General features: G+C 54.0%; 10 protein-coding genes across 10 annotated transcripts; 5 read left to right on the top strand and 5 right to left on the bottom strand.

The window, feature by feature from the left end:
• Window positions 1-187: 187 nt before the first annotated feature.
• Window positions 188-2,003, top strand: BBK36DRAFT_1113402 (MFS general substrate transporter; the record flags this gene model as incomplete). The annotated part of the gene is made up of 6 exons (XM_024889907.1): window positions 188-646; window positions 675-764; window positions 818-877; window positions 930-1,458; window positions 1,510-1,817; window positions 1,911-2,003. 6 exons carry the CDS (start codon window positions 188-190, stop codon window positions 2,001-2,003), a joined length of 1,539 nt encoding a protein of 512 aa, XP_024752392.1.
• A 518-nt stretch (window positions 2,004-2,521) lies between these two features.
• On the top strand, window positions 2,522-4,316 carry BBK36DRAFT_1134658 (glycoside hydrolase family 18 protein). Its single transcript, XM_024892377.1, has 5 exons — window positions 2,522-2,633; window positions 2,724-2,754; window positions 2,797-2,983; window positions 3,087-3,188; window positions 3,257-4,316. Exons 3-5 carry the CDS (start codon window positions 2,940-2,942, stop codon window positions 4,302-4,304), a joined length of 1,194 nt encoding a protein of 397 aa, XP_024752391.1. The 5' UTR covers window positions 2,522-2,633; window positions 2,724-2,754; window positions 2,797-2,939; the 3' UTR covers window positions 4,305-4,316.
• Window positions 4,317-4,794: 478 nt separating this feature from the next.
• Window positions 4,795-6,477, top strand: BBK36DRAFT_1113661 (Nop domain-containing protein; the record flags this gene model as incomplete). Its single annotated transcript, XM_024889938.1, has 3 exons — window positions 4,795-4,964; window positions 5,046-6,168; window positions 6,235-6,477. The coding sequence occupies 3 exons, from the start codon at window positions 4,795-4,797 to the stop codon at window positions 6,475-6,477; spliced, it is 1,536 nt and encodes a 511-aa protein (XP_024752390.1).
• A 996-nt stretch (window positions 6,478-7,473) lies between these two features.
• Window positions 7,474-8,003, bottom strand: BBK36DRAFT_1166941 (ubiquitin/small ribosomal subunit protein 31 fusion protein; the record flags this gene model as incomplete). The annotated part of the gene is made up of 2 exons (XM_024894985.1): window positions 7,474-7,560; window positions 7,629-8,003. The coding sequence occupies 2 exons, from the start codon at window positions 8,001-8,003 to the stop codon at window positions 7,474-7,476; spliced, it is 462 nt and encodes a 153-aa protein (XP_024752389.1).
• A 723-nt stretch (window positions 8,004-8,726) lies between these two features.
• BBK36DRAFT_155404 (ribosomal protein S26e) lies at window positions 8,727-9,538 on the top strand (the record flags this gene model as incomplete). The annotated part of the gene is made up of 5 exons (XM_024897637.1): window positions 8,727-8,749; window positions 8,947-9,074; window positions 9,159-9,305; window positions 9,359-9,401; window positions 9,435-9,538. The coding sequence occupies 5 exons, from the start codon at window positions 8,727-8,729 to the stop codon at window positions 9,535-9,537; spliced, it is 444 nt and encodes a 147-aa protein (XP_024752388.1).
• Window positions 9,539-9,890: 352 nt separating this feature from the next.
• Window positions 9,891-12,729, bottom strand: BBK36DRAFT_1193008 (hypothetical protein; the record flags this gene model as incomplete). Its single annotated transcript, XM_024896794.1, has 5 exons — window positions 9,891-11,401; window positions 11,480-11,776; window positions 12,035-12,183; window positions 12,313-12,440; window positions 12,520-12,729. The coding sequence occupies 5 exons, from the start codon at window positions 12,727-12,729 to the stop codon at window positions 9,891-9,893; spliced, it is 2,295 nt and encodes a 764-aa protein (XP_024752387.1).
• A 1,582-nt stretch (window positions 12,730-14,311) lies between these two features.
• On the bottom strand, window positions 14,312-18,665 carry BBK36DRAFT_1193006 (RecF/RecN/SMC protein; the record flags this gene model as incomplete). Its single annotated transcript, XM_024896793.1, has 4 exons — window positions 14,312-14,551; window positions 14,654-15,229; window positions 15,413-18,019; window positions 18,066-18,665. 4 exons carry the CDS (start codon window positions 18,663-18,665, stop codon window positions 14,312-14,314), a joined length of 4,023 nt encoding a protein of 1,340 aa, XP_024752386.1.
• A 1,394-nt stretch (window positions 18,666-20,059) lies between these two features.
• Window positions 20,060-21,076, top strand: BBK36DRAFT_1113432 (hypothetical protein; the record flags this gene model as incomplete). Its single annotated transcript, XM_024889913.1, has 3 exons — window positions 20,060-20,213; window positions 20,270-20,505; window positions 20,561-21,076. The coding sequence occupies 3 exons, from the start codon at window positions 20,060-20,062 to the stop codon at window positions 21,074-21,076; spliced, it is 906 nt and encodes a 301-aa protein (XP_024752385.1).
• Window positions 21,077-21,324: 248 nt separating this feature from the next.
• Window positions 21,325-22,124, bottom strand: BBK36DRAFT_1113404 (Emopamil-binding protein; the record flags this gene model as incomplete). Its single annotated transcript, XM_024889908.1, has 2 exons — window positions 21,325-21,779; window positions 21,893-22,124. The coding sequence occupies 2 exons, from the start codon at window positions 22,122-22,124 to the stop codon at window positions 21,325-21,327; spliced, it is 687 nt and encodes a 228-aa protein (XP_024752384.1).
• Window positions 22,125-23,586: 1,462 nt separating this feature from the next.
• BBK36DRAFT_1192995 (hypothetical protein) lies at window positions 23,587-24,699 on the bottom strand (the record flags this gene model as incomplete). Its single annotated transcript, XM_024896792.1, has 2 exons — window positions 23,587-24,229; window positions 24,341-24,699. 2 exons carry the CDS (start codon window positions 24,697-24,699, stop codon window positions 23,587-23,589), a joined length of 1,002 nt encoding a protein of 333 aa, XP_024752383.1.
• Between the last annotated feature and the right edge of the window lie 2,684 nt (window positions 24,700-27,383).

Below are 27,383 nucleotides of genomic sequence, written 5' to 3'. Positions count from 1 at the left end.
CAAGCTCTTCTCGACAGCGGTCAAGCTCGCCCTGCCGACATCGCACCCGTCAGCTTCGGCCTCGTCCTATCCGTACCGACCCTTGAGCCAAGATGACGACGACGAGAACCCAAACGATGGCGAGAGGCCAGATGAGCTCTCACACGTATCTGACGCGCCATCCAAGGTCCATCGAGATGCCGCGGCCATGATGCTCATCAAGCTCGGCCGCTCGCCAGACGAAGTCATCACCGTGTCTCCCGCCGACGACGCCCGCATCCTCCGCCGCATCGACCTCGCCCTGCTGCCGCTCATGCTCTCCGTGTACTTTCTGCAGGCCCTCGACAAAGCTACGCTGTCGTACGCGTCCATATTTGGCCTCATCGACGACACGGACCTGGTTGGCGACGAGTTCTCGTGGCTGGGGAGCATTGTTTATCTGGCCCAGCTCCTCATGCAGCTGCCCTTGGCGTGGGCTCTGGTCAAGCTGCCGATTGGTAAATTCACAAGTGCCATGGTTTTTGCTTGGGGTGTCACTTTGGCATGCATGACATGGGCGCACAACTTTGGGCAGCTCATGGCGGCTCGTTTCTTCCTGGGTGCCTTTGAAGCTTGCGTAGGGCCGGCTTTTGTTGCCATAACGCAGATGTGGTGGAGACGCAGGCATGTTGTTATTGCTAGGCTTTTCATCTCAGATTCTGGGAATACTAACAAGCTCTGTGTCGGATAGAGAACAAACGCTGAGAATTGGGTCTTGGTACTGCATGAACGGTCTGACTTGGGTGGTGAGTTGGATCCCGACTTTGAGATACGATATGTGTCACTGACCGATATATAGTTTGGAAGCCTCATTACATATGGGCTGGCAAGCATAGACTCACATCTCAAGCCTTATCAGGTAACTATGGCCCGCGTTAGCCATCACTTGTCTGTACTGACATTGGTCGAAGATCATATTTCTCTTCTTTGGCGTTGTTACGGTCGTAGTATCTGGAGCAATGTTCTTCTGGATGCCGGATTCACCCACTGAAGCAAAGTTTCTCAGCGACGAGGACAAGATCCTCGCCATAGAGCGTCTCCGCAACAATCAGATGGGGGTCATGTCGCGAGAATGGAGGTATGCCCACTTCTTCGAAGCTTTGCGAGATCTAAAGACCTGGCTGTGGGTGATCATGATCTTTTGCATCTCGGTTCCTTCAAACGGTATCTCAACGTTTGGCCCACTCATCATCAAATCCTTTGTCACGGATCCGTACAGAACCATCTTATTCAACGTTCCCGTCGGCTTGTCTCATGTTCTGGCTGTTTCATTGAGCGCGTATGCATCGATGAAGTGGAAAGTCAAGGGGCCCATTATTGCTCTCCTGTGTATTCCTCCCATTATTGGATTTTCAATCCTGCTGCACTTCCCGCATGACGTTGAGCACAGAGCCATTTTGCTTGCAGGATACTTTTGTCTCTCCACATTTACTGGCATCAGTAAGTTATCTTTCCGCTGATGGAAATGTCTTCATAAACTGACAAGAATAGCGCCACTTATATACTCTTGGTCTGCGCAAAATACAGCTGGAGATACGAAGCGAAAATGCACGTCGGCAATGGTCTTCATAGGCTCATCCGCTGGCAACATCTTTGGACCTCTGCTCTTTACGCCTGACGAAGCCCCGTCCTATTCTAGAGGCTTACGGGCGAACATTGCCTTTTTCGCGTTTGTCCTCTTACTCGTTGGCATCACATCGCTTTATCTGAAGTATCTCAACTCCGACCACGCCAAGCGAAGAGTGGCTCTTGGAAAGAGTGCAGTTATTCTGGATATGAGCTTGGAGACGGCAGAAGAGGTGGAGCGTATGGAGGCCTTGGAGCGAGCCATGCGAGAGGGTACCCAGCGACTCTCCGAGGAAAATGGAGATACCCGACTCGGGGGAGACGAGGAGGACGGAGTGCAACCTGACGATGTCAAAGGCCGAAAAGCTTTTGCGGACATTACCGATCTCGAGAATGAGGACTTTGTATTTGTGTTTTGATTTGACAGTTGGCGCATTTGTTTCGTCGGCCACTGAGGCGACGATATATACCCCATCTCGTTTGCTTTTTAACAGTTTTGTCTCCCGACTAGAGGTTTGCTGGAGGCATGGATAGATATTGAAGCGCGTGCTACAACCGAAGGGCGCCTCACCAAGGAAATTCCCATTTGCGTCAACACGTTCCCTGTGAAAGTACTGTTCATCTTTTGTTCGCATATGTTGCCAAGCTTGAAGACAGAGTGGGTTGGAGTTGAAGCAATTTGCGTAATCACTGTAGACATGAAAGCACAGTCGACGCGGAAGCATGCGTGGTAAATTCAACCTCAGCTACCTATCCTCAAGCTACCCTGGTATTTCGTGCAGATACAGCTACTCCGCAGTGACAAACTGCATGCATTTGGCTCTCATGGCCACAACGGTGACGATGACAAGCCGCTACTATTGAAATTCTCCAAAGTCCGAGCCATCCATTGGTTAAAAATCCATCCAATATCCCCCAGTCAATCGTCCAGGCTTGTGGGCTGAGTAGATGAGCTGTCGCATGAGGCGGTGCTGGCCAGTAACAGCGCATACAAAGTGGAGGCGGAGGGGCGAACCACGACAGCTTTTGGTGAGGCCGCCGTTGAGCTGCAAATCAAACGGGCCAGGGACATCTGATTACGCATGATACCGATACAAACAAGGAAACAGGCAAACACGAGATCGTAGCTTGGCTTTTGTTTCTGATTCAAGTATAAAACAACAAGCAAGGGACTACTTCGCAGACCGACAAAAACCTACAGCTTCCTCGCCTTCAAGACGGATCCTGCAGGGTATCAGCAAGCATTTCGTCATAGGACCATTACTGCTATCCCGAGATACCTCGCCCTTCTCGCAGCTCTGGTCCTCTTCTTATCCCTCGTACCAGTCATCAACTTTTCGCCAAATCAAACAGCCATGTCAGGAGACGGGTACCGTACTGTCGCCTACTTTGTAAACTGGTGAGTACGATCTGTACGCATCAACAAGCCCTGATGTGTAACACACCCGCATCCCCGCATCTACACTCGCATACCGGCTAACACGGGCTTGTCCAACATCAAGGGCCATCTACGCCAGAAAGCATAGGCCGCAGGATCTCCCCGTTGAGAAGCTGACGCACGTCCTCTATGCATTTGCCAATGTCCGCCAAGATACCGGCGAAGTGTATGTCCTTCAATCTCGCCAAATCCCCCCTCCCTTTGATAATGATTGGCACGCTAAAAGCTGCTCAGACACATGACAGATGGCTGGGCAGACACGGACATTCACTGGGAAGGCGACTCGTGGAATGACACGGGGAATAACATGTACGGGTGCCTCAAGCAGCTGAATCTGCTCAAGAAGCGCAACCGCAACCTCAAGGTTCTCCTGTCCATCGGCGGCTGGACCTACAGCGGCAACTTCAAGGGGCCGGCCAGCACCCAGCAGGGCCGTGACACGTTTGCCAAATCCAGTCTCGAGTTGCTAAAGAATATGGGTTTTGATGGACTCGACATCGATTGGGAGTACCCTCAGAATGCAGACGAGGCCAGGAATTTCGTCGAGCTGCTCGCCACCGTTCGCAGAGAGCTGGACGCCTACTCGGCCACGCTTCCCAACTACAGTCACTTTGAGCTGACTGTTGCTTGCCCGGCTGGACCTACACACTTTCAGAAACTCGACATCGCCGGCATGGATCAGTACCTTGATTTCTGGAACTTGATGGCTTACGACTACGCGGGATCCTGGGACCAGACGAGTGGCCACCAGGCGAACCTCCACCCCTCTTACGATAACCCTGCGTCTACACCGTTCTCTACCGATGCAGCCATCGATCACTACACTAGGAGCGGAGTGGCGCCCAGCAAGATTGTGCTCGGCATGCCCATCTACGGCCGTGCTTTCGAGAACACGGATGGGCCGGGCAAGCCATATAGCGGTATTGGCGAGGGATCGTGGGAGAACGGCATCTTCGACTACAAAGTCCTCCCTCTGCCGGGCTCTCAAGAGTTTTGGGACGAGGCAACGGGTGCCAGCTACTGCTACAACCCGCAAACTAGGAAGCTCGTTTCTTACGACACTCCCCATGCCGCCAGAGTCAAGGCTGGGTACATCAAGGAGTGGGGTCTCGGAGGCGGCATGTGGTGGGAGAGCAGCGCAGACAAGGAGGGCCGGGACAGCTTGATTGGCATTGTCGTCAATGAGTTTGGAGGCCCGGGGGCGTTGCAGAGGAAGGACAATTGCGTCGATTATCCGCAGTCCAAGTATGATAACCTGAGGAACGGGTTTCCGAACAACTGAGAGCAGAGTTGAGAAAGTTTGAGCTGGGTGGACTGGTAAATTAGTATGACGTAGTTTCTGACGAGCTCATGAATCGACATAGACAGAGACAAAGAAAGCAATGTGCAAAAATAGAATGACGACTCCAGCATGAGCATCTCGCCTCAACTTGTGATGACCCATGGATTCAGTTCTCAGCTTGACCTCACCTCACGCAACTTGGAGGTACAACTGCAAAGTACCTGCAGAAATGCCCCGCTTCTCTGCACGTGACCGCTCTCACACTGAGAGACCCAGCCGACTGCAGGCTCTGATTGGCTCAATCGCTAAAGCTCAGAGCTACCAGAAAATTTCGTCGACTTTTGGAAAAAAAAAAAAAAAGTTGGATGCGAAGAATCTTGAGAAACACCACCCAGAGAGCGAAGCAGCGCCGCCCCCAATTGCATCACCGCGCCGCTCTTCCACGTCAATCCAACCGAATTACGGCGTTCGCCTGGGACGAGATTCAAAGATGGCGCACGTCGACTACGTCCTGTTCGAGGCCGCCCTGGGCTATGCCCTCTTCAACGTCGTGCACCAGGCCGATGCCGTGGGCGCCAAGTTGAAGGAGGTCCAGGCCGCCATTAACGAGCTGCCCAAGTTCAGCAAGATGGTCAACCTTGTCAACTTTACTCCTTTCAGGTAATTGAGTCCTGTCCTGTCGTCGTGGTTGTGTGATGGTAGAGGCGAGGCGAGCGGAGGCTGACAGAATTTGGTGGGAAGTGGTCACATCGAGGCTCTCGAGAACGTCAACTTGATCTCCGAGGGCATTGTCTCCGACCAGCTCAAGTCCGTCCTTGAGCTCAACCTCCCGCAGACCAGCGGCAAGAAGAGCAAGATCACGCTGGGTGTGGCCGAGAGGAATCTTGGTAGCGCTATCAAGGCCCAGTTCCCCGGCCTCTCCATCGAGACGATCGAGACCTCCGCGGTTGTTGCCGAGCTCATCCGCGGCATCCGCCTGCACGCCGAGAAGCTCCTCAAGGGCCTCCAGACCGGCGACCTGAGCAAGGCCTCCCTGGGTCTGGCCCACGCCTACTCTCGCGCCAAGGTCAAGTTCAACGTCACCCGCAACGACAACCACATCATCCAGGCCATTGCCACCGTCGACTTCCAGGATAAGGGCGTCAACAGCTTCTTCATGCGCCTCCGTGAGTGGTACGGCTCGCACTTTCCCGAGCTCCAGCGATTCACGTCCGACAACTACACCTACGCTCAGCTTGTCGGCGTCATTGGCGACAAGAAGACGCTCACTGACGAGAAGCTGCACGACATTGCCGCTGTTCTCGGCGAAGACGGAGAGAAGGCCCAGGCCATCATTGATGCTGCCAAGGTCTCCATGGGCTATGACCTGAGTGCCCCCGATTACGACATGATTCAGCAGCTGTCTCAGCTTGTCGTCAAGCAGGCCGACAACCGTCGATCCACCTCCACCTACCTTGACGAGAAGCTCGACCAGGTCGCGCCCAACCTCAAGGCCCTGCTCGGATCTAGCGTCGCCGCTCGTCTCATCTCTCACGCCGGTTCTCTTACCAGCTTGGCCAAGCTGCCCTCGTCCACCCTCCAGATTCTCGGTGCCGAGAAGGCTCTCTTCCGAGCGCTCAAGACCAAGGGCAACACTCCCAAGTTCGGCCTCCTGTACCACGCTGGCGCCATCGCCAAGGCCAGCAAGCAGAACAAGGGTCGCATGTCCCGATGTGTCGCTAACAAAGCCTCCATGGCCTCTCGTATCGATGTCTTTTCTGGTGAGCCTGACGACCGATTCGGTCAAGCCTTCAAGGCCCAGGTGGAGGAGCGCCTTGAATTCTATGCGACTGGCAAGCGCCCTACCAAGAACTCTGATGTCATTGTAAGTTGCAAAATCACAACCCAATTTTCGCTTGCCATGTCGATAATCATCTAACCCCCATTGCAGAAGTCCGTGATGGAGACTCTCGGAGATGCCGGCGAGAAGCTGGATGAGGACATGGTTGATGCTCCCGATGCCGCCGCCTCCAAGAAGGAGAAGAAGGACAAGAAGAAGGATAAGAAGGACAAGAAAGACAAGAAGGACAAGAAGCGCAAGCATGGAGAGGATGAGGATGTCGCCATGACCAACGCCGATGACGGTGAGAAGAAAAAGAAGAAGAAGAAGTCCAAGGGAGCCAAGGATGAGTAGAGCGACTTCGCCGCTTCCGAGACTTCGACTGCGTCCGAGGCGATCGATGTGGCCCCGCCCAAGGAGGCCAAGCACGACGTCAAGGTAAAGGAGGAGCATGGAGATGTTGCCTCGACTTCTGACAAGCAGAAGAAGAAGCACAAGAAGGAGAAGAAGGAGAAGCTGGCTGGCGAAAGCTCCGCCGAACTCGACAACGACCTGGAGACACTCGCCGAGTCCAAGACCGACAAGAAGGACAAGAGCAAGAAGTCCAAGAAGAGCAAGTCGAGTGAGTGAAGAGGGAGGCCAGCTCTTGGCTTGGGGGACAGAAAAGGGAGGGAGTGGTGTCTGCTGCACTTCACATTTGAGGGAGTAAAGGGAATTCGGTAATGGCGTTCAAGGAACAAACTACTTTGCGTTTTACATGTTTGAGTATTTACAAGGGCTGCGTACCCGATATTTCCGGTTTGCGGATGTCGATTTACCCTAGGTTTGTTGACATAATGCACGATTCAATTGAAATCTGAAAATTTACAAAACTTGCCTCCTCGAGGGATAGAATCTGGTGAGCAGGAACCTTTGTCTTGCCGCATCCTGATGGCATTGAATGCGGGCGACCCTATTTTCACCGAAAGTGGGTCTGGAATCTGAAATTGCGAAACTGAAGAGAAAATACCACCGAATGGGCCCTTATCGCCTTATCGTGGAATCAGGTACTTAGGTCTACTGAACCCAGTTCATACTGGTGATTTACACGATGGTACAAACGTCATATCAGACAGCACGAGTTGTTCTCATATGGCACTCATTGCACCTTGTCACATGAAATTGCAGTCTCCGAAAGCAAGTCCCAAACGTGTCTCAAATCAAGCATTCATTACCAGAAGCCGCCGGATGTGCTCTCTATGCTACATCAACGCCCTTTGTATGTTATGGCAGTCCCATGGCTCCAGCTGTCCAATCCACAAAATCATTTTTCCATTTTTTGTAAGAAATTTTTTGTTTGGTTGTCGTCATTTACTGCTTGTCGAAGACGTAGGTCAGGTGGCAGCGACCACAGTACTGACGGTCAGGCATGGCAGCCATGAAGACACCAGCACCGCACTGGATGGAACATGTCAGTCTTGAGTTGTCTCTCGCCAGAAAGCGAAAAAAGAGAGGAAGATACTCACAGTGTCGGAGGGGCACTCGCGGCGAAGGCGCTCGATGTTACCATCGTTGCTGACCTTGTAGTACTTGAGGACAGCCAACTTGGTCTTCTTGCGCTTGTGCTTGATCTTCTTGGGGGTGGTGTAGACCTTCTTCTTCCTCTTCTTGGCACCACCACGCAGGCGCAGGACCAGGTGGAGGGTGCTCTCCTTCTGGATGTTGTAGTCGCTCAGGGTGCGGCCATCCTCGAGCTGCTTGCCGGCAAAGATCAGGCGCTGCTGGTCCGGGGGGATGCCCTCCTTGTCCTGGATCTTGGACTTGACGTTGTCGATGGTGTCGGAAGACTCCACCTCAAGGGTGATCGTCTTCCCCGTGAGGGTCTTGACGAAAATCTGCATCTTGCCTAACTGGACGGGTTAGATTTGTTTGCACGGCATACCACCATTTGCTGCGCGCGAGAGAAGTCTGCAGGAGAGAGAAGAAGGATGATGTTTTGTCGTCTGTTGCAGATTTCTCCGCGACAGTTGACGATTGGGAAATTTTGGGCAATAGAGCTCTGGGAGCAACAAAGAAGAGAAATTTCAAGAAGGAGACATCAATGATGAGTCCCTCATGAAGCTCCCAGAGCTCATGGAGGGCAGACAGAAATGCAGCATCTTTCAGACATACCTCGACAATAAAACTTATTGCCGTCCTAAGCAATCTTCAGATGTTGCAGAAGATGAGGGAGCAGTCCATTTCGCTGGTGTGGCGCGCCAGAAAATTCACTTTCGCCCGGGCGGACGCTGCTAACGCGGTCACCTGATCTAGGGCTCTCGCTACGGGCTGCCCTTGGCCCCTCGCCAAAATTCCCCAGTACCAGTACTAGTATCAGTACCTATCTTGTCATAGAGGGCGACCCAATTTGTGCAGCGGTGGGTGGCGGCACTAAAAGATTCCAAAGTGGGCAATTTGATTTGGCACAGCTTCAATTCTGCTGCAAGCCCTAGAACGTGCACGAGCCGAGCCAGTCTCCAGTTCTTTTCGACAAACACCGATTGCCAGTACGTCGACCGAACTTCCTCTTTTCTTTCTTTTCCTTCTGCGTGAGAATCTAACAGTTCAATCCAGACACCGCCAAAATGGTCAAGAAGAGAAAGAACAAGTATGCACTCTGCCCTTGCTCCTCGCCTCGTCTACCCCGGCGCATCCCATCGCCCGGACTGCTTTGGAGCCGATATGTTCTTGCCCTGCGAGAACTGCCGTCGTCAATAGCATCTTACCGAGATGGATGATGGATGGGGGACGATGATTTTGTGCCCGATCCATCTCAAAAGACACACGATGCTAATATGACAACAGCGGCCGCAACAAGAAGGGCCGCGGCCACACCAAGCCCATCCGCTGCAGCAACTGCTCGCGATGCACCCCCAAGGACAAGGCGATCAAGCGCTTCACCATCCGCAACATGGTCGAGTCCGCCGCCATCCGTACGTCAACCTTGCCTCATAGAGGAGCAATCTCTCCCCCTCCGAAAGTTGAAATTCAGCATCCGTTAACTCTTGTTCTTGCAGGTGATATCTCCGATGCCTCCGTCTTCGCCGAGTACACCGTCCCCAAGATGTACCTGAAGCTGCAGTACTGCGTCTCTTGCGCTATCCACGGCAAGATTGTCCGGTACGTTGTCTCCCCTGGGAGTGTTACAACTGCGCCCTTGCGGCGTATGTGCTTCAGATGAGCCTTGGTTGTACAATGGGACCTTTACACGTCCCAGCTCTCGAAAATCCTATATCCCCCGAGCCCCCCTCTTTCACAAGGTACGTTGGAATGCTGACAGAAGTATCAAATAGTGTCCGATCTCGCGAGGGCCGCCGTAACAGGGCTCCTCCTCCCCGTGTCCGCTACAACAAGGACGGCAAGAAGATCGTCCCCACCGCTGCCCCCAAGGTCTAAGGAAAAGGGTATGATGGTAATGGGAACGGAGTCTGGTTTAGTTTTAACGCCTTTCATGTAATTGCTTAGATGAATCCCCGGGACAAAGAGAATCCTGGAGCATAAGATGAATCGGACTTTTTCTTTTTGTTGAAAAGAGCAACCTGTTGCCTCCCTTTCGCTTTGTGATGCTATGATATGTTGCCTGACATATTGGTGACATGATGGAAGAGAAAACAAAAACGCACAAACGAATCCAAAGCAACCACCAGGGCTCAATCCCATCAACCATATCCTCCTTGCGTCCTACCGACAAGCCAATTCACAATCCGCTACAACTGTTCCGGCTGGCATCCAGCAGGTCTACTAGTACTTCAAAAGAGGCCCGGCCTCACCAGCACACTTCCGTTCTGCGCACACTCATACGGATCAACGCAAACACCCGTTCCGCAACAGGTCCCCGTCAGGCACACATACGTCGGATGCCCAGCCTTGGAGCAATCCTCGTCCGCCTGGCACTCGCTCACAAAGTTCTCGCACTCGGTCACCTCGAACGCCACCGACGCCCCCGAGGCCATGTTGCCGCAGACGCACCCGGTGCCGCTGAGGTGGGCGCTCTGCGGATACGCGCACGTCCCCGCGGCCTCGTCCCTGCTGGCGTTGCTCCCGGGGCTGCAGCACGCGAGCTTGTCCGGGTCCTGGACGGTGACGTTGAAGGGCTTGGGGGCCTCGGGCGCCCAGTTGAGCCTGGCGATGGCGTCGACGTAGGTGACGCCCGCGCGGAGGCTCATCTTCAGGGGCATGTCGCCGGCGTGCAGGTCCTCGCAGATGTCGTCCTCGAAGTTGCGGTACTGGTTGTACACGTCAATGTACTCCTGGATGGCGCTCACCTTGTCCGGGCTCTGGGTGCGCAGCTTGGAGAAGGCCTGCTTGAGGATCTCCCAGAGCTGCTCGTAGTAGATGACGATGAGGTTCGCCTCTGCCTTTTGGGCGTCGTCCAGGCCCTGGTTGTACAGCTCCGTTCGGAGGGACTCTGGGTTGATGAAGTCCTGGCCGTTGGCCTCGAGGGTCGTGATGACGGTGGACAGGTCCGGACAGGCACCGCCAAAGGGATCCGTGAAGAGAAACTCCTCAATGTCGTTCCTCACAGCGTATTCGCACTTGAGGGTGCCAGACTCTGAGCCGGGGAACGTGCAGTCAAACAGCCAGCGGCCGGTCTCTTCATCGACTTCCAGGTCGTTGCAGTTCGTGTCCCCAATTTTAAGCTCCGGATACTGCCGCACCGTCTGCTTGACCGGATTATTGCACTGATCCCGCAGATACAGGGTCTGGTTGAAGTCGACGTCGCTCATCCGCTTCATCATCTTCTGGTCGCCCGTGGAACAGACTTGGCCAGAAAGCGCAGCCAGCTGCTGGTACATGGAGTCGATGGTGATGGACACGTCGTACTGGCAGTTCTTGGTCGAAAAATGCACGCCATTGGCGTCGATGATCATGGCATTGTACAGCGAGTCGACAATGGCGATGTAGCTTCTGTTGGAGACGTCGATGTAGTGCGTTCCCTCGGCTGCATCTCGCAGGGTGAGATAGAGAGGATCCACGCCGTCGGTCTGGAAGTCGACTGACTCGATGTACGGGAACGGAATCGTTGCGTTTCGCTCGCGGAGATCCGTGTTGTGAAGCAGTGCTCTTCGAGTCGCACCCTCTGCAGGCTGCGGCATCTGGTAGCATGTCGGCTTGACAATGGCACCGGTTCGAGTCACCTGCGTGAAGTTGGCGGCAGGCAAGGGAGGCGGCCCAGTCTGCGTTGCGTTGACGATGCGGCTGATGGTGCTGCTGTTGAAGCCGCTGGGCGTGATGAAGGGAGCAGACGTGGCAATCGTTGCTGTTGCCGTGGCGTTGATGCCTCCTGATCCTCCGCCTGGATTGCCAGAGCCGCCGGTGGCTGTGGGAGACAGAGAACCCATGGTCCCGGTGCCGGCGCCCCCTTGAGAAGATGCTGCCGAACTGTTCCAGCCGGGGCCTCCAGATGCTCCCCCAGAGGATATTGTTGGTGTTGATCCGGGGTAGGTGACGCTGCCAGAGTTGCTGCCAGCTGAAGTGGCATTGAGACCCGAGGTCCCTTGGCCACCGTTTCCCGAGCCGCCACCTGCTGCGGGGGTGGAGGAGCCCTGGGCACCTTGAGAAGCTGACGTTGCTCCTGTTCCGCCGTTTCCTCCATTTCCTCCATTGCCGGAGGAGGCACTGCCCGATGCCGAAGCTGAGCCCGATGCAGACGCAGACGCAGAAGCGGAAGCGGAAGCCGATCCTGATGCTGACCCGGATGCCGAACCAGATGCCGACGCAGAAGCTGAGGCAGAGGCTGATCCAGACCCAGATGCTGAAGCTGACCCTGACGCAGATGCCAAACCTGAGCCTGAGCCTGAAGCTGAAGCGGATGCGGAAGCGGAAGCAGATGCTGTCTTGGACGAACCAGCTGAGCCGCCACCATTACCAGAGCCATCCCCCCCATCACCACTCCCCTGAGAAGCACCCGACGAAGTCCGCGTCGCCTTCCCCGTCACCGACCCAGTATCAGACCCAACGATACCCGACGCCGTCCCCGAAGCACCTCCAGAGCCACCACCACCACTCATCATAGAATCAGAAGTGCTAGCCTGCAAGATACTCGAAGGCTCAATGGAAACACGCCCAGTCGAACCCGCATCGCCAGTCTGCGTAGTAGCACGAGAAGAAGAGGCTCCATCATCCGTCGGGCTGCTGCTCCCATCGCTGCCGCCGCTGCCATCCGAGGACCAGGCCTGCGAGCCCGTCGGCCCCCGAGAATACCGCCACGAAGTATACGTCTCGGAACTGTTTGCTTGGCCGGTGGCTGTAGGCGCGGCCGTCCCATAGGCAGTACCGGTCGTCATGAGACATTCACACTTGACACCTCATCAGCCCCAAAGTTTCCCCCCTCCCTTTATCGAAACGATATAAGTGGTAGTGAAGAAACGAACTTACATAGGAAGATAGCTTGTCAGAGGGATACGACGTAAACTGCGCAGGCGTCGCCGACACCTCGCACGGGGTCTTAACCATGCTCGAACAAAACTCGCTCCCCTCCCTCGAGAGCGACGTGTAAAGATCGTCATAGGAACAAGAAGCGGCGTTCTGGGCCGCGGGCAAGGCACTCACGCCGTGGAAACTGACCAAGACCGCAAGAAGTAGCATGGTGAAAAAAGAAAGAGGAGGAGGATGAAAGAATCGTGTCGGATGCTCAGAAAACGACAGATGGAAAGATGTGTCCTGGTGATGATGGATATGCATTCTGCTAGTTCATATACATATATATATATGTGTGCGTATATGGAAAATACATGATGGCAGAATTTGGTAGCATCTATCCACCAGAGCTGAACAATTCGCACGACTTCGCCATCCTTCAGCTCCTCAAGGACCGAGACAACACCGTGTGTCCGTAACTCAGCAGCCCCTGACTAACTTTGACAGGAAAAAAGAAGGACTCTCCGAGTCGGCCCTGGATATCCGATCCGAGTCCTCACCCCCGTATCAAGCACCCCCTCAGCCAGAGCCTAGAACCGGCAATCTTCGTTGCATCTGTCTCGGTCAGACTCAAGATGGTCACCCCTTCTATTCCGCCGTCCAGCTCCTGATTCTAACGCTCTCTGTCTTCTCTCGGCCGTACTCCTGAAGCTGTATCCAAGTCTTCAGTTCAAAAAGCACAACACAGTCCAAAACGCCGCCCAAAAGAAAGAACCTTCAGCCGCAATCCCTTCTTCCATCCACAACATCTCAGAAAACCTCCCTCTCCTCTTCTCTTCTCCCACTCTTCCGACCCCATCCCATGCCCACCTCTTCTTTCCCCCTCCGTAACACAACATCCCACGTCGTGCAACACCATCCCAAGCAAAAGTCAACCCCATCACCATCTCTTTGTCTCATGCACGCGAGATCCTGCACTCTCTCTCACCTTTGTCTCTGTTTTCTGTCCTCTCTGTGTCTCTTCTGAAATGTCTCTTCCTAAAGGGGTGAGACCGGACTCCTTGCTGCACGTGGCACAAACACGTCGACGCAACGGCACGCAACGCACGAACCATCTCCCCTTCGAGAAATCAGACGAAAGGGAGGAAAAAGCGGCACTGCCAGCTGTTTACTTCCTTCTTCTAAGACATTTCTCGCATTCCCCAATCTGGGGTTGGTCGGATGAGAAGAGAGAGAGAGAGTCGGAAGCTATGGGCTCTGGCTCGGGGAGACGTGAGAAGGCGCCCCCTTGGTGCGAGTGCTCGAGGCGAGTGTCTTCGCTTGCGCGAGACGAGAAAGTAAACAGGACCTGAACTCGTGTTGCCACTCGTGGGCTCCCTCTCTCTCTTTCACCGAAAGACCATTTCCTGCGCCGATAGCGGCAAGAAGCAGTGGAGAAGGGAAGAGGTCAGAGGAAGAGAGGTAGGGGGTATGAGAACAAACAGACCAGGGGAGACGGGAGCACGGTCTTTTTACACTCAACTTCCTTCGAGGCTCACCTGAATGCTTGCTCATAAAAATCATTAAAAGCTATATCCTCACTTTCTCCATCCGACTCGACAGTCTGCAAGAGTTAAAGAAAAAAGGAAAACCCAAACAAGGAAGAAGCCACAGCCATATGCTCCGAAAATATCCGCCTACCCTTTTTCCTGCTTCATATATGCGTTCATGGATACATCATTAACTGTCGTGAAAAAAATCAGCCATCGCAGTCCTAAGCAACACAACAGTCGTCCCCGTTCGTAAATTTGAAAACAACAACTTGGCAGTACTACCTAATCGCCAGTGTGGCCGTGGCGCCGCCAGCTCCCAGTGTTCTCTGATGCTGCTGCGTCTTTTGAGGCCTCTCGATGAAGTCCTTGTTCTCTATTGTCACACTCTTCGTCATATGGTTGACCTTGTACACGCCGACAAGGCGCGCTGCAAGCTCAAACATGTTGTTTCGTAGCGAGATGACGATGAACTGTGCGTTCTTTGTACGCTCCTTGATGTAATTCGCCACGATCGAGACCTGGTGGTGCTGTTAGCGTGCCAAATACCCCTATCGCCACGACATGCGGCAGAAAGGAAAAGAAGGCTAGGGGGGAGAAATGATTGCAGGGCCGATACTCACGTTTCGGAAGTCCAAAGCGGCGTCAATCTCGTCCATGACATACAGCGGCGTTGGCTTGTAGTGATGCAGGGCAAACACCAGTGCAAGACTACTCAGAGTCTTTTCACCACCAGACAAGTTACCGATATTCTTCCAGCTCTTCTTCGGCGGCATCACGCTGAACAGGATTCCTTCGCTGAAGGGATCCAGGCTGTCGACCAGCTCGAGCTCGGCATTGCCTCCCATGGTGATCATCTGGTACATCTCCTTGAGACGCAGTGAGATTGCGCTGAAGCCTTCCATGAAGCCTTCGAGTCGCAGGCGACGCAAATCATCGCACCTCTTCTTGGCAGCATCGCGCTGCTCAATGGCTGTTTGCAGATCGGATGCGCGAGACATGTGCTCTTCCACACGGCGGCGGTACTCAGCCAAGACGCCGAGGTCGACGCTGACATTCTGCGTCTTTTCTTCCAGAGCCGCGATTTCGCCCTTCAGTTTCTCTTTGTTCATATCAGCCAGCTCGTCTGGCGTATACCTTGGGAACTCGCGGGGATTGCGGGGACGGCGGGCGGGCGCGCTGGGGGCATGTTCCGTGTGCTCAGAGTCGGCATCTGACGCGTCCGTCATCTCAGTGTCAGCATCTGTCATCTCAACGTCCGAGTCGTCGTCGCCCTGGGCTGAAGCTTTCGGCGTCCCTGGCGCTTCTGGCTCTTCTGGTTCCTGCGCCGTGGCAGTCTTGGGAGCCGAGTTGCCGGTGAGATCGTCAATATCTTGGAGCACAAGCTTGGACAGCTTATCCTCCCAGTATCGGAAGCGTTTCTGGTTGTCAGCAAGCACCTTTTGATTCTCCTCAAGCTTGTTGCGCATCTCAATCTCCACGGCGCGACTCGCGTTGAGCTCTGCGGTCTTCTCGTCGAGCTCGGCCTTGAGCTTCTTCAGCTCCTTCTTCTTCAGCCCCAGGCCTTCCTCGGCTTCCTCCACGAGAGCCTTCAGCTCCTCTGCCCTTTCTCCTTGGTTGTTTAGGCCATCCTGGAGCTGCTGGAGGTCGTGGACTGCAGCATCACGCTCTCTGGTGGCCTTTGCGTAGTCCTTTTCGAGCTTGACCTTTTGCTTCTCAGCCTTGGCTTTCTGGACTTCGGCTTTGGAGATGTCGTCGTTGTGGGACTTGATCTCCTCCTTGATGGAGTCGACCTTGGCTCTCTGAGCTCGCAGCTTCTCTCCACCAACCTCCATGATCTTGTTCTGCAGAGCCTTGATCTCCTCTTCGACACTGGACATCTCCCCACGGGTCTTCTTAAGTTCCGCAGTAAGCTTGGCTATTTCTTTCTGCAGTGCCGCGATCCGCTGGGAGTCTTCGGCGGAAGGCTGGTACTCTCGGCTGACTTCTTTGATACGTCGCTCAACATCAGCCAGGTTTCGCGTAGCGCTCTCCATTTCCAGCCCGATCTTCTGCATCTTCGTGTCCAGTTGCGGGATCTTGTGATTCAATTCCTTCAGGTTGTTCTCGCATTCTCGCTGGTAGTCCTGGAACTCTTGGAACTTGGCTTCCCAGGCATCGCGGTCCTCTTCGAGTTTGACCACCTGCTCCTTCGTAGTATCGGCCACAAGCTTGGACGACATAAGGCCTCTCTTGACAGTCGAGCCACCTCCAGACATCGTACCAGACTTGTCGATCAGTTCACCGTCCAGCGTGACGACTCGCCACCTCCTGGCACCATAAGCAATGCGGTTCGCTTGCGCCAGGTCATTGGCAACGAGCGTATCCTGCATAGCGTGATAGAAAGCCGGCAGAAACTTGTCTGCCTTTGCCGTGACGAGATCGAAGAGCCGCGGCGCATTCTCCGGTGTCTGGATCGGTGAGAGGTCTCGGTGTCGCAGTTTGTCCAGACAGATGAAGTTGCCGCGGCCGAGGTTGTTCTTACGCAGGTGCTCGATGCACTGCTGACCCGCCTCGACTGTCTCTGTGACAAAGTTGTCCAGCGAGGGACAGGCCGTGGAAACTGCCACATCGTATTTCCTGTCAATAGTGCCAAGATTGCCCAAGCGACCGTGAAATCCATCAATACGACCCGATTCTTTCATCCGCATCAGAGCAGACAAGACGTTACCCCTTGTCTGGTTATTGGCCAGGCTTGAGCGAGCCTCGTCTGCCTTTTGGCGTGCAGTGGAGATCTTTGATCTGATCTTGGGCTCCTGCTCCGAAAGGATTTGAAGCTCGGACTTCATCTTCTCGGCCTCCTTAGTCAACTTTGCCTTTTCGACCTGGCAAGCCTGGAGCTCTTTCTGCTTGGCAACTTTGCCCTCTTCGATGGAGTGGACCTTGGCCTCGAGTTCCCGCAGGGCAACGGCACCCGCATTCGCCTTTTCTTGCAGAATGTTCATTTCGCTTTCGGCAACAGCAATGGCAGACTGCTTCTGGTTGATCTTTTCCATCCAGGGCTCAAGAGACTTTTGTTTGGCCGCGATCTGATCCGAAAAAACCTGCGTCTTCCCTTTCAGACTCTCTCGAATGTTGGCGAGCTCGGCCTCCTCTTCCTTAACCATATTCTCCAATGCCGTAATCTCGTGTGACTTGGTCTCAATATCATTACCACACTGCTCGATTGTCTCTTCGGCCTCGGCTGCTGAGAATTCAGCGTTTCGGATGGTCTTCTCGAGCTTCTTCCGCTTGTCTTCCAGGAACTTTTTCTTCTCGTCAAATTTGACGCGCTCCTGCTCAAACTTTGCCAGTTCCTTCGACAAGGCCTGAGTTTGCCTATCTTGAATCTCAAACTCCCTGATGACTTCGTCGTATTTGCTCTCGAGCTCCTTGATGATTTGTTGACTACCCTGGTGCTTTGCGAGTTCATTGTCAAGCTCGGCTTGCAGCTGGTTAATAGCCTCTTCCGTTACAGCGATGTTGTCGGTACACTCATGAATGTAGAGCTGGTACAAAGCTGACTGCTTCATGGCGAGTTCGTTCTCATCGCGAATGTATGCAAGCGCCTTGTCCTTCTTCTCTTCCAGACTGTTCTTTTCCTTTTCGACGTGCTGCACGCGAGAACTCTTATCCATGCAAACTTCGTTGAGCGTCTCGACTTCGGCGGCGGATTCTTCGATCGGAGTCTTGTACTTCGAGGTTCCGATGATGTCCTCGAGATACTCTAGCAGGCCATCCTCGTGCTCATTTGCAGCTTTCGGTTTCATCTGGGCAATCGATTCAACTTCTCCCTGAAGGATGAGGAAACGCTTGTGATCGAGATCTACGCCGCGGTCTCGTAGGAGCGTAGTTACAGTCGTAAAGTTGGACTCTTTGTTGTTGATGTAGTATTTACTCGAGTTGTTCCGGAAAGCCTTGCGGGAAATAACGAGCTGGGAGTCGGGGATTACGGTGTGACCACCACCAGGCTAAGAAGCTGTTAGTGAATTGTACGATGGGATGCAGAAATGTGACAATACTTGCCTGGTCCAAAACCTCCTGAAAGTGAACAGCAACCTCGCAGAACTCAAGGTTGGGATACTGCGCAGAGTTGTGAATCAAAGCAGAAATCTTGCCCTGTCGCATCTTGCTCGCCCGGAAACCAAACACGAAGAGCAGGGAGTCGATGACGTTGGATTTGCCTGAGCCGTTGGGTCCAACCACGGATGAGAAGGAGGCATGGAAAGGTCCTACCTCCTGACGCCCAGCGTAACTTTTGAAGTTGTTGAGCACCAGGTGCGTAATGACTATGCGAGGCTTTGGCGTGGTATCTTCGACAATGGGTATCGTGAGTGTCCGGGACTTGAGCACGATGTCCATTGGTTTCTCCAAAATTGTATCCATAGGCCGAGCGGGCTTGAAAGGTGTTTGCGAGAGCTTGATCGCATTGGCGTTTGAGGTAGCGTCTCGCAGAGGGGAGGCCTGCGCCTGAGTAGCAGGCGGGGTGGACTGTCGCCGGGCCTGAGTGAACGGTGTCTGTGTTGATGTCGGCGGTAAGCGAGTCGCAGGCGTCGCCGGTGCATGCGGTGTATCTTGCGGTGCTTCTTGGGGTGTTTCTTGAGGCGCTGGCGTCATTCGAGATTCCTGCGGTGCTTCTTGCGGTGCTTCTTGCGGTGCTTCTTGCGGTGCTTCTTGCGGTGCTTCTTGCGGTGCTTCTTGCGGCGTCGGCGTCGCTCGAGACTCCAGATTCGGTCTTGAGCTCGAAGCTGCTTTCGATTTTGGAGCGGCTCGCTTCCTTGGCGTTGCCTGCTCCTCTGGCAAAGGCTGGTTCTGGTTCTCCAACAAAACGGATTGCGACCTTCTGGTCGTCCTCTTTTTAGGAGGACTCTGGATATCGCCGGATGATGCATTGCTTGCCAGCGAGCTCCGCGATGTCAAGCTCCTCCGCTTCGTCGGCGACGGCCGCGATGGCACGGTTGCCGTTGATGTGCTGGTGTCGACATGAGAGCCATCGGCTGATTCCAGCAGCTCGCTAGGCTCGACAGAGGCAGCCGCAGGCCGAGGCCTCTTAGGCCGGCCGCGGCTCCTCGTCGAAGTCGTGGTGACATCAGCCTGGGAGATCTCGTCAGCGGCCAATATGTCGCTGGCATCAGCTGTCACGGACGGCGTCGGCGCCTTCTTTGGGCGTCCACGTCGAGGCGCAGCGGCGGGAGCTGCAGCTGAAGCCGAAGCTGAAGCCGACGCAGATGCTGGAGCTGCCCTGCGCGTGGTCCTGGTCTGCTTGACGGCTGGCCGTGGTTCCTCGTACGACGATTCGCTCTTGATGTCGGGACTCGTGGAGGAGAGGGAGATTTCGTCCTCGTCGTCGGACTGGACAATGCGCCGGACGCGACGCGACCGCCCTGCAGCAGAAGCCATGATTGCTGTTTTGTTCGATGGTGGGCTGTCGCTCACAAGCCCAAGGGGGAGGAGAGATTGGCGCTGCAGGTGAGGCTCAGATGGCAGCCAGAGGAATCGAATTTCAAACAATCAGCAAGATGGGCGCTCTGCCGGACGCCGTCAGTGTCGTTCACGATGCTGCTGCTGGTCGAGGCTGCATTTGACCGTGATTCCGATGCTGTTGGACCCCGCGCTTCTGGCCGTGAGTTTGTTTGGAAATGTCCAAATGCGTGCCCGTGGTTTGTAAACAATGGCGGCCTGGTACGTACCCTCGTGCCTCCACCACCGACAGCCTCAAGGCTTTAGCGCTGAAGCCACTGGACGAGAGCCCTGAGCCAAAACGTGGTGGGGTCACTGGTGGAGGGTGGATGAGGTGCCTCGAGCTTGGGAACGGCTGCACGTGACGGCGCGACAGGCATTGGATCATGCACCATCAGAGGCGCTAGTGCTGTTTGTAGTCCAGTAGTATTAACTTGCAAGCAGCAGAACTGATCAGAGCTTCACTTTGTCTCTGGAGACGGCATTGACCGACAAGAAGCGATCCTTCATTTCCTCAGTCCGTCCCCCTTCTCCAATCAGTAGCCGCCAAGATGCTCGAGTATACCGACTTCCAGAAAGTGTTCCCGCCCGGGGCCCAGATGCCCTACGACCGCAAACGCATCCACGAAATCGAGGCGCGTCGCAAAGAGCTGGGCGGGCAGCTCTTCATCGATCGTGTGCTGAAGGCGCTGGGCATCACCAAGAGTCAGTCTGGACGTCATGGCCTATCCGTCACTGGAACTAACCGCCGCTTGATCCAGACAAGGTGTATCCTCCAAAGAACGACAATGGGGTTCGACAGCTCCACCAGCAGATCTGCGAAAGCAGCATGTCCATGCACCACAAGCTGTCGCTCCTCTACTATATACTGCTCGACTTCGATACGGTCGATGGCCAGGTCTCAATATCAGAAACGTTTGCGTCTACCTCCAGCATGCCCCAGAACTACGAGATCTTCATGAAGGGGCTGTGGTACATGGACGGCCTCGAGTTTTCGGTTTGTGGCAGTTGAATTCGCAGAACAAGAGTATTGAGCGCTAACAGCTTGCCAGACGGCTCTGGAATACGTCGCCCATCCATCCCTGATATCCGACTTTGCGGATGATATCATCATCGCGCTTGTCGAGCATGCTGCGGACGGCGACTACGATCTTGCGCTATCTTATTACCACACGGTCCAGCCAGTCTTGAAGACCTCGAGGGCGCTGGAGCTCATCTTTGGCGCAATTGCACAAACGAATGTGACCGAGGCGCTGCTTTACTCCCGGACGTTCCCCGAGCATACTCGCGAGCAGCTCTTCCGCCAAATGGTTGCCGAAACGCTGGGCAGCAAGTCAGCTCAGGCGGATGAGTTGGCCTTTTTACCCTTTGACTCCACCGAGGAAGAGTGGTTTGAAGAGTACCTTTCAACGGGTGACGGAAGGAATCTGAAAAAGGCAAAGGATACGCTTTTGGTTCGCAAGATTGCCAGCGACCGGTTTGGGGAGATTCGCACACAGCGCACAAGCAGCCAATGGGGTCCTGTGCTTGAAGGCATCAAGCTGGGGATCGAGGGTCAACTCGAGTAGCTTTTGATCTGAGCTCTTTTGCATAGCGATGGCGTTTTTGATTGTTCTTTATTTCCAATTTCCCTACTTGATGGGTAGTGGGCATTATCCAAACGAGAGGGCCTATCTAACGGCACTTGATGAGTAGTGATTCTGAGGCTCTGAGATCTCTATCCCAATGATCCAACCAAATACATCAGATTTTTGTCTATACCATGTTCATCGTCCTTTCTCATTCCCAACCATGACTTCAACCCCATCCCCCGTCTTTACTGCGTCTTCTTGCCCGCAGACGCCGCCTTGACCTTGGCAAAGGCCCTCGCCGTCTCGCTGGCGCTCTGCCAGATGAGCATCAGAGGGATGACGATCCAGAAGAAGTTGCAGAGGAAGTAGTAGGCCCAGAAGTAGAACCTCTCGGGGCGGCAGTAGACGACGTCGAAGACGACCTCCTGGAAGGTGCAGATGGCGTAGTAGAGGATGTCGCCGTAGAGCTGGCCGAGGCTGATGATGAGCTGGAAGGGGTGGCGCAGCGGGTGGTCGGCGATGATGAAGTAGACGCAGGCGAAGGACATGGGGCCCCAGAGGACGGCGGTGACGGTCTCCATGCAGACGGTGAAGGCGTCCTGGCTCATGTAGCGCGAGTCCGAGAGGGCGTATTCCTTCCACAGCTGGCCGAAGATGTCCGTCTTGCTGGCCATGTCGAAGGCGTTGTAGGAGAAGTAGCCTGGCAGGCGAGTGTCAGTACACATATTTACAACGAATGATGTAGAGAATGAGCAAGACAAGTCATTGCTCGTCTGGAATTCCATTGTTCCGCTGGTTTTATTTGTCACTCACCCTCGAAAAACAAATGGATACAGCCGCAGAGGGCGAACCACAGCGCGACGGCCAGGTCACCGCCGCTCATCGAGGGCCGCGTCCGCTGGACGATGCCGTACGTGACGAGGAAGATGACGGCGCATCCCGCCGCGAAGATGGACACCAGCACGGGCGCCGAGAGGGTGTTTGCGACGTAGGTGGGCAGCTCAATGGCAAAGGGCGAGAAGGGGTGAAGCGGCAGGTCTGCCATGGCCTGCTTGACGGAGTCGTTCATGTTCATTGCGGGAGGGATCACAGGTGCAAATTATGAAGAGAGTTGCAAAGCAAGAGATGGAGAGAAAGAGTGAGAAAGATTGAAGAAAGCCGGGAAGAGGGGAGAGGGGTTCAATTGGCTTATATCACTCCGCCAAGGTGTTTGTGTTCTTCTATCTTGCTTGTGTAAAGAGATTTTCCATCGTAAGTGTGTGCTTCCCATCAACAACACCTGGCCGGCATGGATTGGCTGGTGTTGGTGCCAGTGTGACGGCCCCAGCAGTACGAATACGGGCTAGAGCGTGTGTCCTAGCAGCTGTGGAAAGGGGGCGGTGACGGATTCCAGTTTTTCGAGGCCCGAAATGGGGGCCGTTTTGGGGGGATTTAATTTGGCTTTGGTTTGTCTTGGACTGACTCGGTCTTTGCAATTGATCCAATGGTGAGTTGTGTTGTTCGTTTCATTAATGGGTAACTATCTGTTTGACAATGAGACCATGATAGATAGTGTTTACCTATATTGCTCTCTACCAACTATACATGATCATAAGGTACGGATAGTATCGTCTGTCAACTGAGCTCGCACAACAACCGGAGAGTTTTTGTTGAGATATAAAGTCGAGATGCGCGTAATTCGCACCCTTATTTTGTGGGGTGAAGCAATCAGGGGAAAGGAAATCTAAATCTTGTTAGTAACTGTTGATTGACGTGCTCGGATTCGTTCAGATCTGGAAATCTACGACACTCGAACAAGTCCAGGTTAGCAGCGTTTGCGTGAGCACCTGAAATACACTGAATACTACAACTCCATCAATGACGAGGATGGCTGAACATTGACGTATCATACCATCCTCAATCAAGATGGGGAATTGCAAGAAGGCACCATAGAAAAATCACCGAGCTCAAAAGGTCATGAAAAAGCTACCTCCCCAGACAAACATGTCTGCGCCCCTCTTGACGCATCACCAGTGGGGAGGAGACAGCACCCTGCTGATGAATAAGTATCTATTAGATGAGTAGTCGAATGCGGCAGGAACATGATGAACCAGTATTTCAGGATCAAATACAAATCAAATACAGAAACTATCCCTGCCTCTCTTCATTCGCTAACAAACATGTAGAATGGTATCCAAAGTAAGGAAACAAAGAAACGCAGCCCATTCAAGCCTCAAACCCCCGTTTTGCTTACATCGTACATCAAATATCAACGGAGTCCGCGGAGTCTGCCTTTCTTCGCCAAGAAACACGTGGAATGGTATCCAGAGTAAGAACAAAATGCAACCCGTCAAAGCTTCAACCCCGTCTCGCTTACACCGTACGTTTCAACGGAGCCCGCGGCGTCCCGGGAATCATACTGTCCCGCGAAACATACGAGTACGACTCGGAAGCTCCTGTTCCCGACGCAGCTCTCTCAAAAGAATCATCCTTAATACCATTAGTTCACCTTCTTTCTTCAGTTTTCATCAAGCAAATCTCGACGCATTCTGCCCCCCGTGGTCCCCTCCGTGACCATCACCGGGCAACTCCGCAGGCGCATAATAGTCCCCCATCTCATAGACCTGGGACTGCGGCTTGACGACCTTGGGGCTATCATGCGCAGCCTCAGAAACCTCGCTATTAGGAAGCTCACTCCCCAGCGGCAACTGCACCCTCCTCGACCGTCGGTAGTAGTATATGAAGCCAGCAAAGGCGAGCAGAAACGCAATTCCAAGACCTAGCCCGACGCCCAGCCCGACTTTGGCTCCGCTGGAGAGCCCTCCTGCGGAGTGTGACGCGCCGTCGTTATCCGGTGCTGAACTTGTCGATGACGACGGTGATGATGATGATGTAGGTTCTGTTGTGGAGGCGGTTGTCGAGGCAGGCAAATCGCTTGCCTGGAAGTTGAGCTGGAACATGGGCGCGTACAACATCATCGTCGTCCGCGTCGACGTCGATACTCTCACATCGGCGCCGGCAGAGTTCGTCTGGGTGACTGTGACGATATTGGGAAACGTCTCAGTGGCTGAATCGGTAAGATCGGTGCCGTCGCAGAAGGCAGTCGGGATGGATGTTGACGTCGCCGTTGCGATGCATGTGTTTCCGTTGATGTTGGCGCATGAGAAGCCCCTAATTCGAACCCAGCGTGTTAGTCAAACCTCCATTTCATATTTGCTATTCCCAAACTCGTCTTGTCTGCCCAGGAACATGATCAAATCACTGGCTTGGGGCTCTACGTACGTCGGACAGCATCCCACAGCAGTCTCAGACGACACCAGCGTAAACTGCGTATCCCACTCCGGCCTCTGCCCATAGACGGCCGTGCAAGCCGTCGTGTATCCCGCAGGGCACGCCAGGCCGGGCGAGTAGAACCCCCAGCCGACAAAGGGCCAGCTCGGGGACGCAACGCCCTTTGTGACCGGCGGCCAGCACGCCGTGTTGTCCCGCACCTGGCCGCCGCTGACGGCGTTGCAGGACTGGGCTCGGAACCCTTGGTCGCATGTCGAGCACGGCGGCATGTAGATTGAGCACGACGCGGGCGCGGTCCATGTCGTCGTCAGAGGGCCTAGCAACGTGCCCGGCTGGTTTGTGAAGGCCATGGCGAGACGCCTTTCTCCTCAGAGAGAAGCCTTGATAATGTGGATAGAGAGAGTAGTACGGAGTGAGCGGCAATAAGTAAATTAACAGGAAAGCCACCGATTCTCCAAATAAGAGGTCAAGAGAAGCACCACATCACACAGTTCTGTCACAGATTAGAGTGGTAAAATGCAACGACGGAACAGAAGCGCCAGAACAAATACTAACAGCGCGGGCCATGAACTACACAACATGACAAGCCCTCCTGCGGCTCCCATCCCACGTGTAGGCATAGCCCATTGACAAGGCCCAATGCCGCGAGATCCATATCGTTACTACCATTGCCGCCTTGAAGAGCATGAAAGCCCAGCCTCAACGCGACAAGGTCAACTCTCATAGGGCGAAGCGGCACCTTGACCCCTGGAGCTGCAGATGAGGGCGACACCACGCCAAGAAGAAGTCACCAGGAATGGCATCCTTCGGGCTACCGAGCCATTCAGCCTGCGTTGTTCCGACCTGACGACCCAATGATTGTCGACTTGCGCTGACACAGCCTGGGTTGTCCTGCAACAGTTCTCATCGTACGAAGTTCAGAGTTTAGGCAGCGGCGTAGCCATAAGACGAAGGATAGGAGGCAATACGACAACTTGTCAAGGGAGTTCACCAGTATCAAGAGCTGGGGAGTTGGGCTAGAGAGAGAGATGCATCGAATGAGGTTCCCGCAGTTAGAGATGGCAGACCAAACAGAAGATACATGTACTGAGCTTATTCCCGCCCCAGATGCGGCGCTTACAAGAGCAGCTTGTCGTCCCCACCAACAACCCCGGTGTGTGTCCCATCCAGCCAGCCTTGGGTTGAGCAACGAGCAGGGGCTGATCTTGAGTGCTGTAGCGAATGCGAGATGGAGCTCAACCATGGTTATTCTACTCCGTAAAGACCATGTAAAATCGGTCTCACCCAAATGCTGTATATCCCCGAGAAATCCATTTCGTATAATGAGCTACAGACCATAACGACCATCATCATATCAAAGCCCCTGAATTCGGCAACCTCCTCAACACATGCTCTGTGCGCAACCTCGTGCAGCCCCCCGGGTCGCCGGCGCTAAACAACCCATCTAGCGTCCTCGCTCTGCCTCTATCCTGGCGTAGTCCACGATCCTGCCATAACATCGTCCAGTAATCAAGCAAGAGGTTGCATCTGAACCTGTCCTCGCTCAGCCCCCAACGAGTCCCCCGTTTGTACACGTACGGGTGGTACTAACTCGCCTGTATAGAATCCAACCCTTTAGGCTCGGCAAGCTATGTATTCGCTTGACTCTGAGTGGTTAGAGGTCATCTTTCTTTGGCGCTTAACAGACGACGAGCCAACAGTTTGCGCGACTCGATTCATTGATCGATTCCAGAGTTCCGACCCCAAGCAGCTTCCAGCTTGTCATCAGCCGGACTGATACGCGGCCACACCACCTATCATCTAGGCTCGCCCTCTATGAATTCAGAGCCGCACAGCTGGCGTAGACCAATGTCACAGAAGACGAAATGGATGCTTCCATCGGCCGCCACATGTCCATCCTATACCGGCCCCCCACCTAATCGGACACGCCTAGATAGAATGTTGGCTGGTGCTGTTGTAAGCGCCGGCCGAGTACGACCCAGATCCTACGCACAAGTGCCCCATGTATCCGCAATTCCGCGGTCTCAGCCTCGTCGTCTGTGACGAGAGTCCCGTTTACATAATGCTTTCAAGGTGCCCGCCGTCGGATCTTGTGTGTGTAACTTGCGATGAGGCTCTCTCGCCATCTCCAGCCTCCGAGTCGGTCCATAGAAACCTTCAGTCTACCCATGACAGGAAGGGCAAAGGGTGGAAAGGGAGAGCGCCTCTGCTCGAGTGCTTTATCCAGTCGTAGATCATGAGACCTCACATGTTTACCTCAGTTCATATTCAACCGCATGCAACACCATTCACAGCAGGGTAGAGCAAAGTGGAAAGTTTCCGCATCAATTGTATATTTTTTTTCTAAGCATTGCCATGGTTGAGAGTAGGGTTGGGAACAAATATCCCGGCTGCGATGAGCTGCTCGATATCTCGACGGCACGATCCAGGACTGGCTGTGCAATAGTCCCTTGGCGCGCACTGAATTTACGGCAGTACACACTTCGTGGACTGAGAACATGACAAGTTCTAGCTGCCACTTGACAGCTGCGTTTCGGCCAGTACCGCTTGGTACAGGATACACATCAAACTGATGTTGGGTTTGGATATCTGATCAATCATCTGTTAGCACAATGCCGAACAAGCATTTGCAACAAAGGGATGAAGAGAAGGTGAATTATCAGGGTAAAAGTGCCTTGTCACAGGCGATATCATCAGAGCATATGGCTAAGTTGACCGTCGTGATATTTGTACATCATGTGAATGGGAAGCAAAGGAAACGGGCGGAGAAATGCTTACCTATGACATCGCACGCGACAGGCACCACGTAAGGGTTTGACATCTTGGGAGCCAGTTAGCTAGTAGCTCAGCTTTGCAAATCCATAGCGTGATGCGAATGATTGCTGATCAGTTCCGAACATTTTGTCTTCGTCGCGTGAAGCTCAGACATATGCTTGTCATTGTTTATTCGAGCTCATCACGAAAAAGCTGGGGTGCAACGGGGTTTTGCGGGCAAACTAACAGTATCACTTTCAGATGTTAGCCAAAGTCAATA

The sequence above is a fragment of the Trichoderma citrinoviride genome, assembly GCF_003025115.1.
Source record: "Trichoderma citrinoviride strain TUCIM 6016 unplaced genomic scaffold BBK36scaffold_3, whole genome shotgun sequence".
Taxonomy (NCBI): Eukaryota; Fungi; Ascomycota; class Sordariomycetes; order Hypocreales; family Hypocreaceae; genus Trichoderma; species Trichoderma citrinoviride.
The sequence above is the reverse complement of the archived record's forward strand: the minus strand, read 5'-3'. Positions and strand labels throughout refer to the sequence as shown.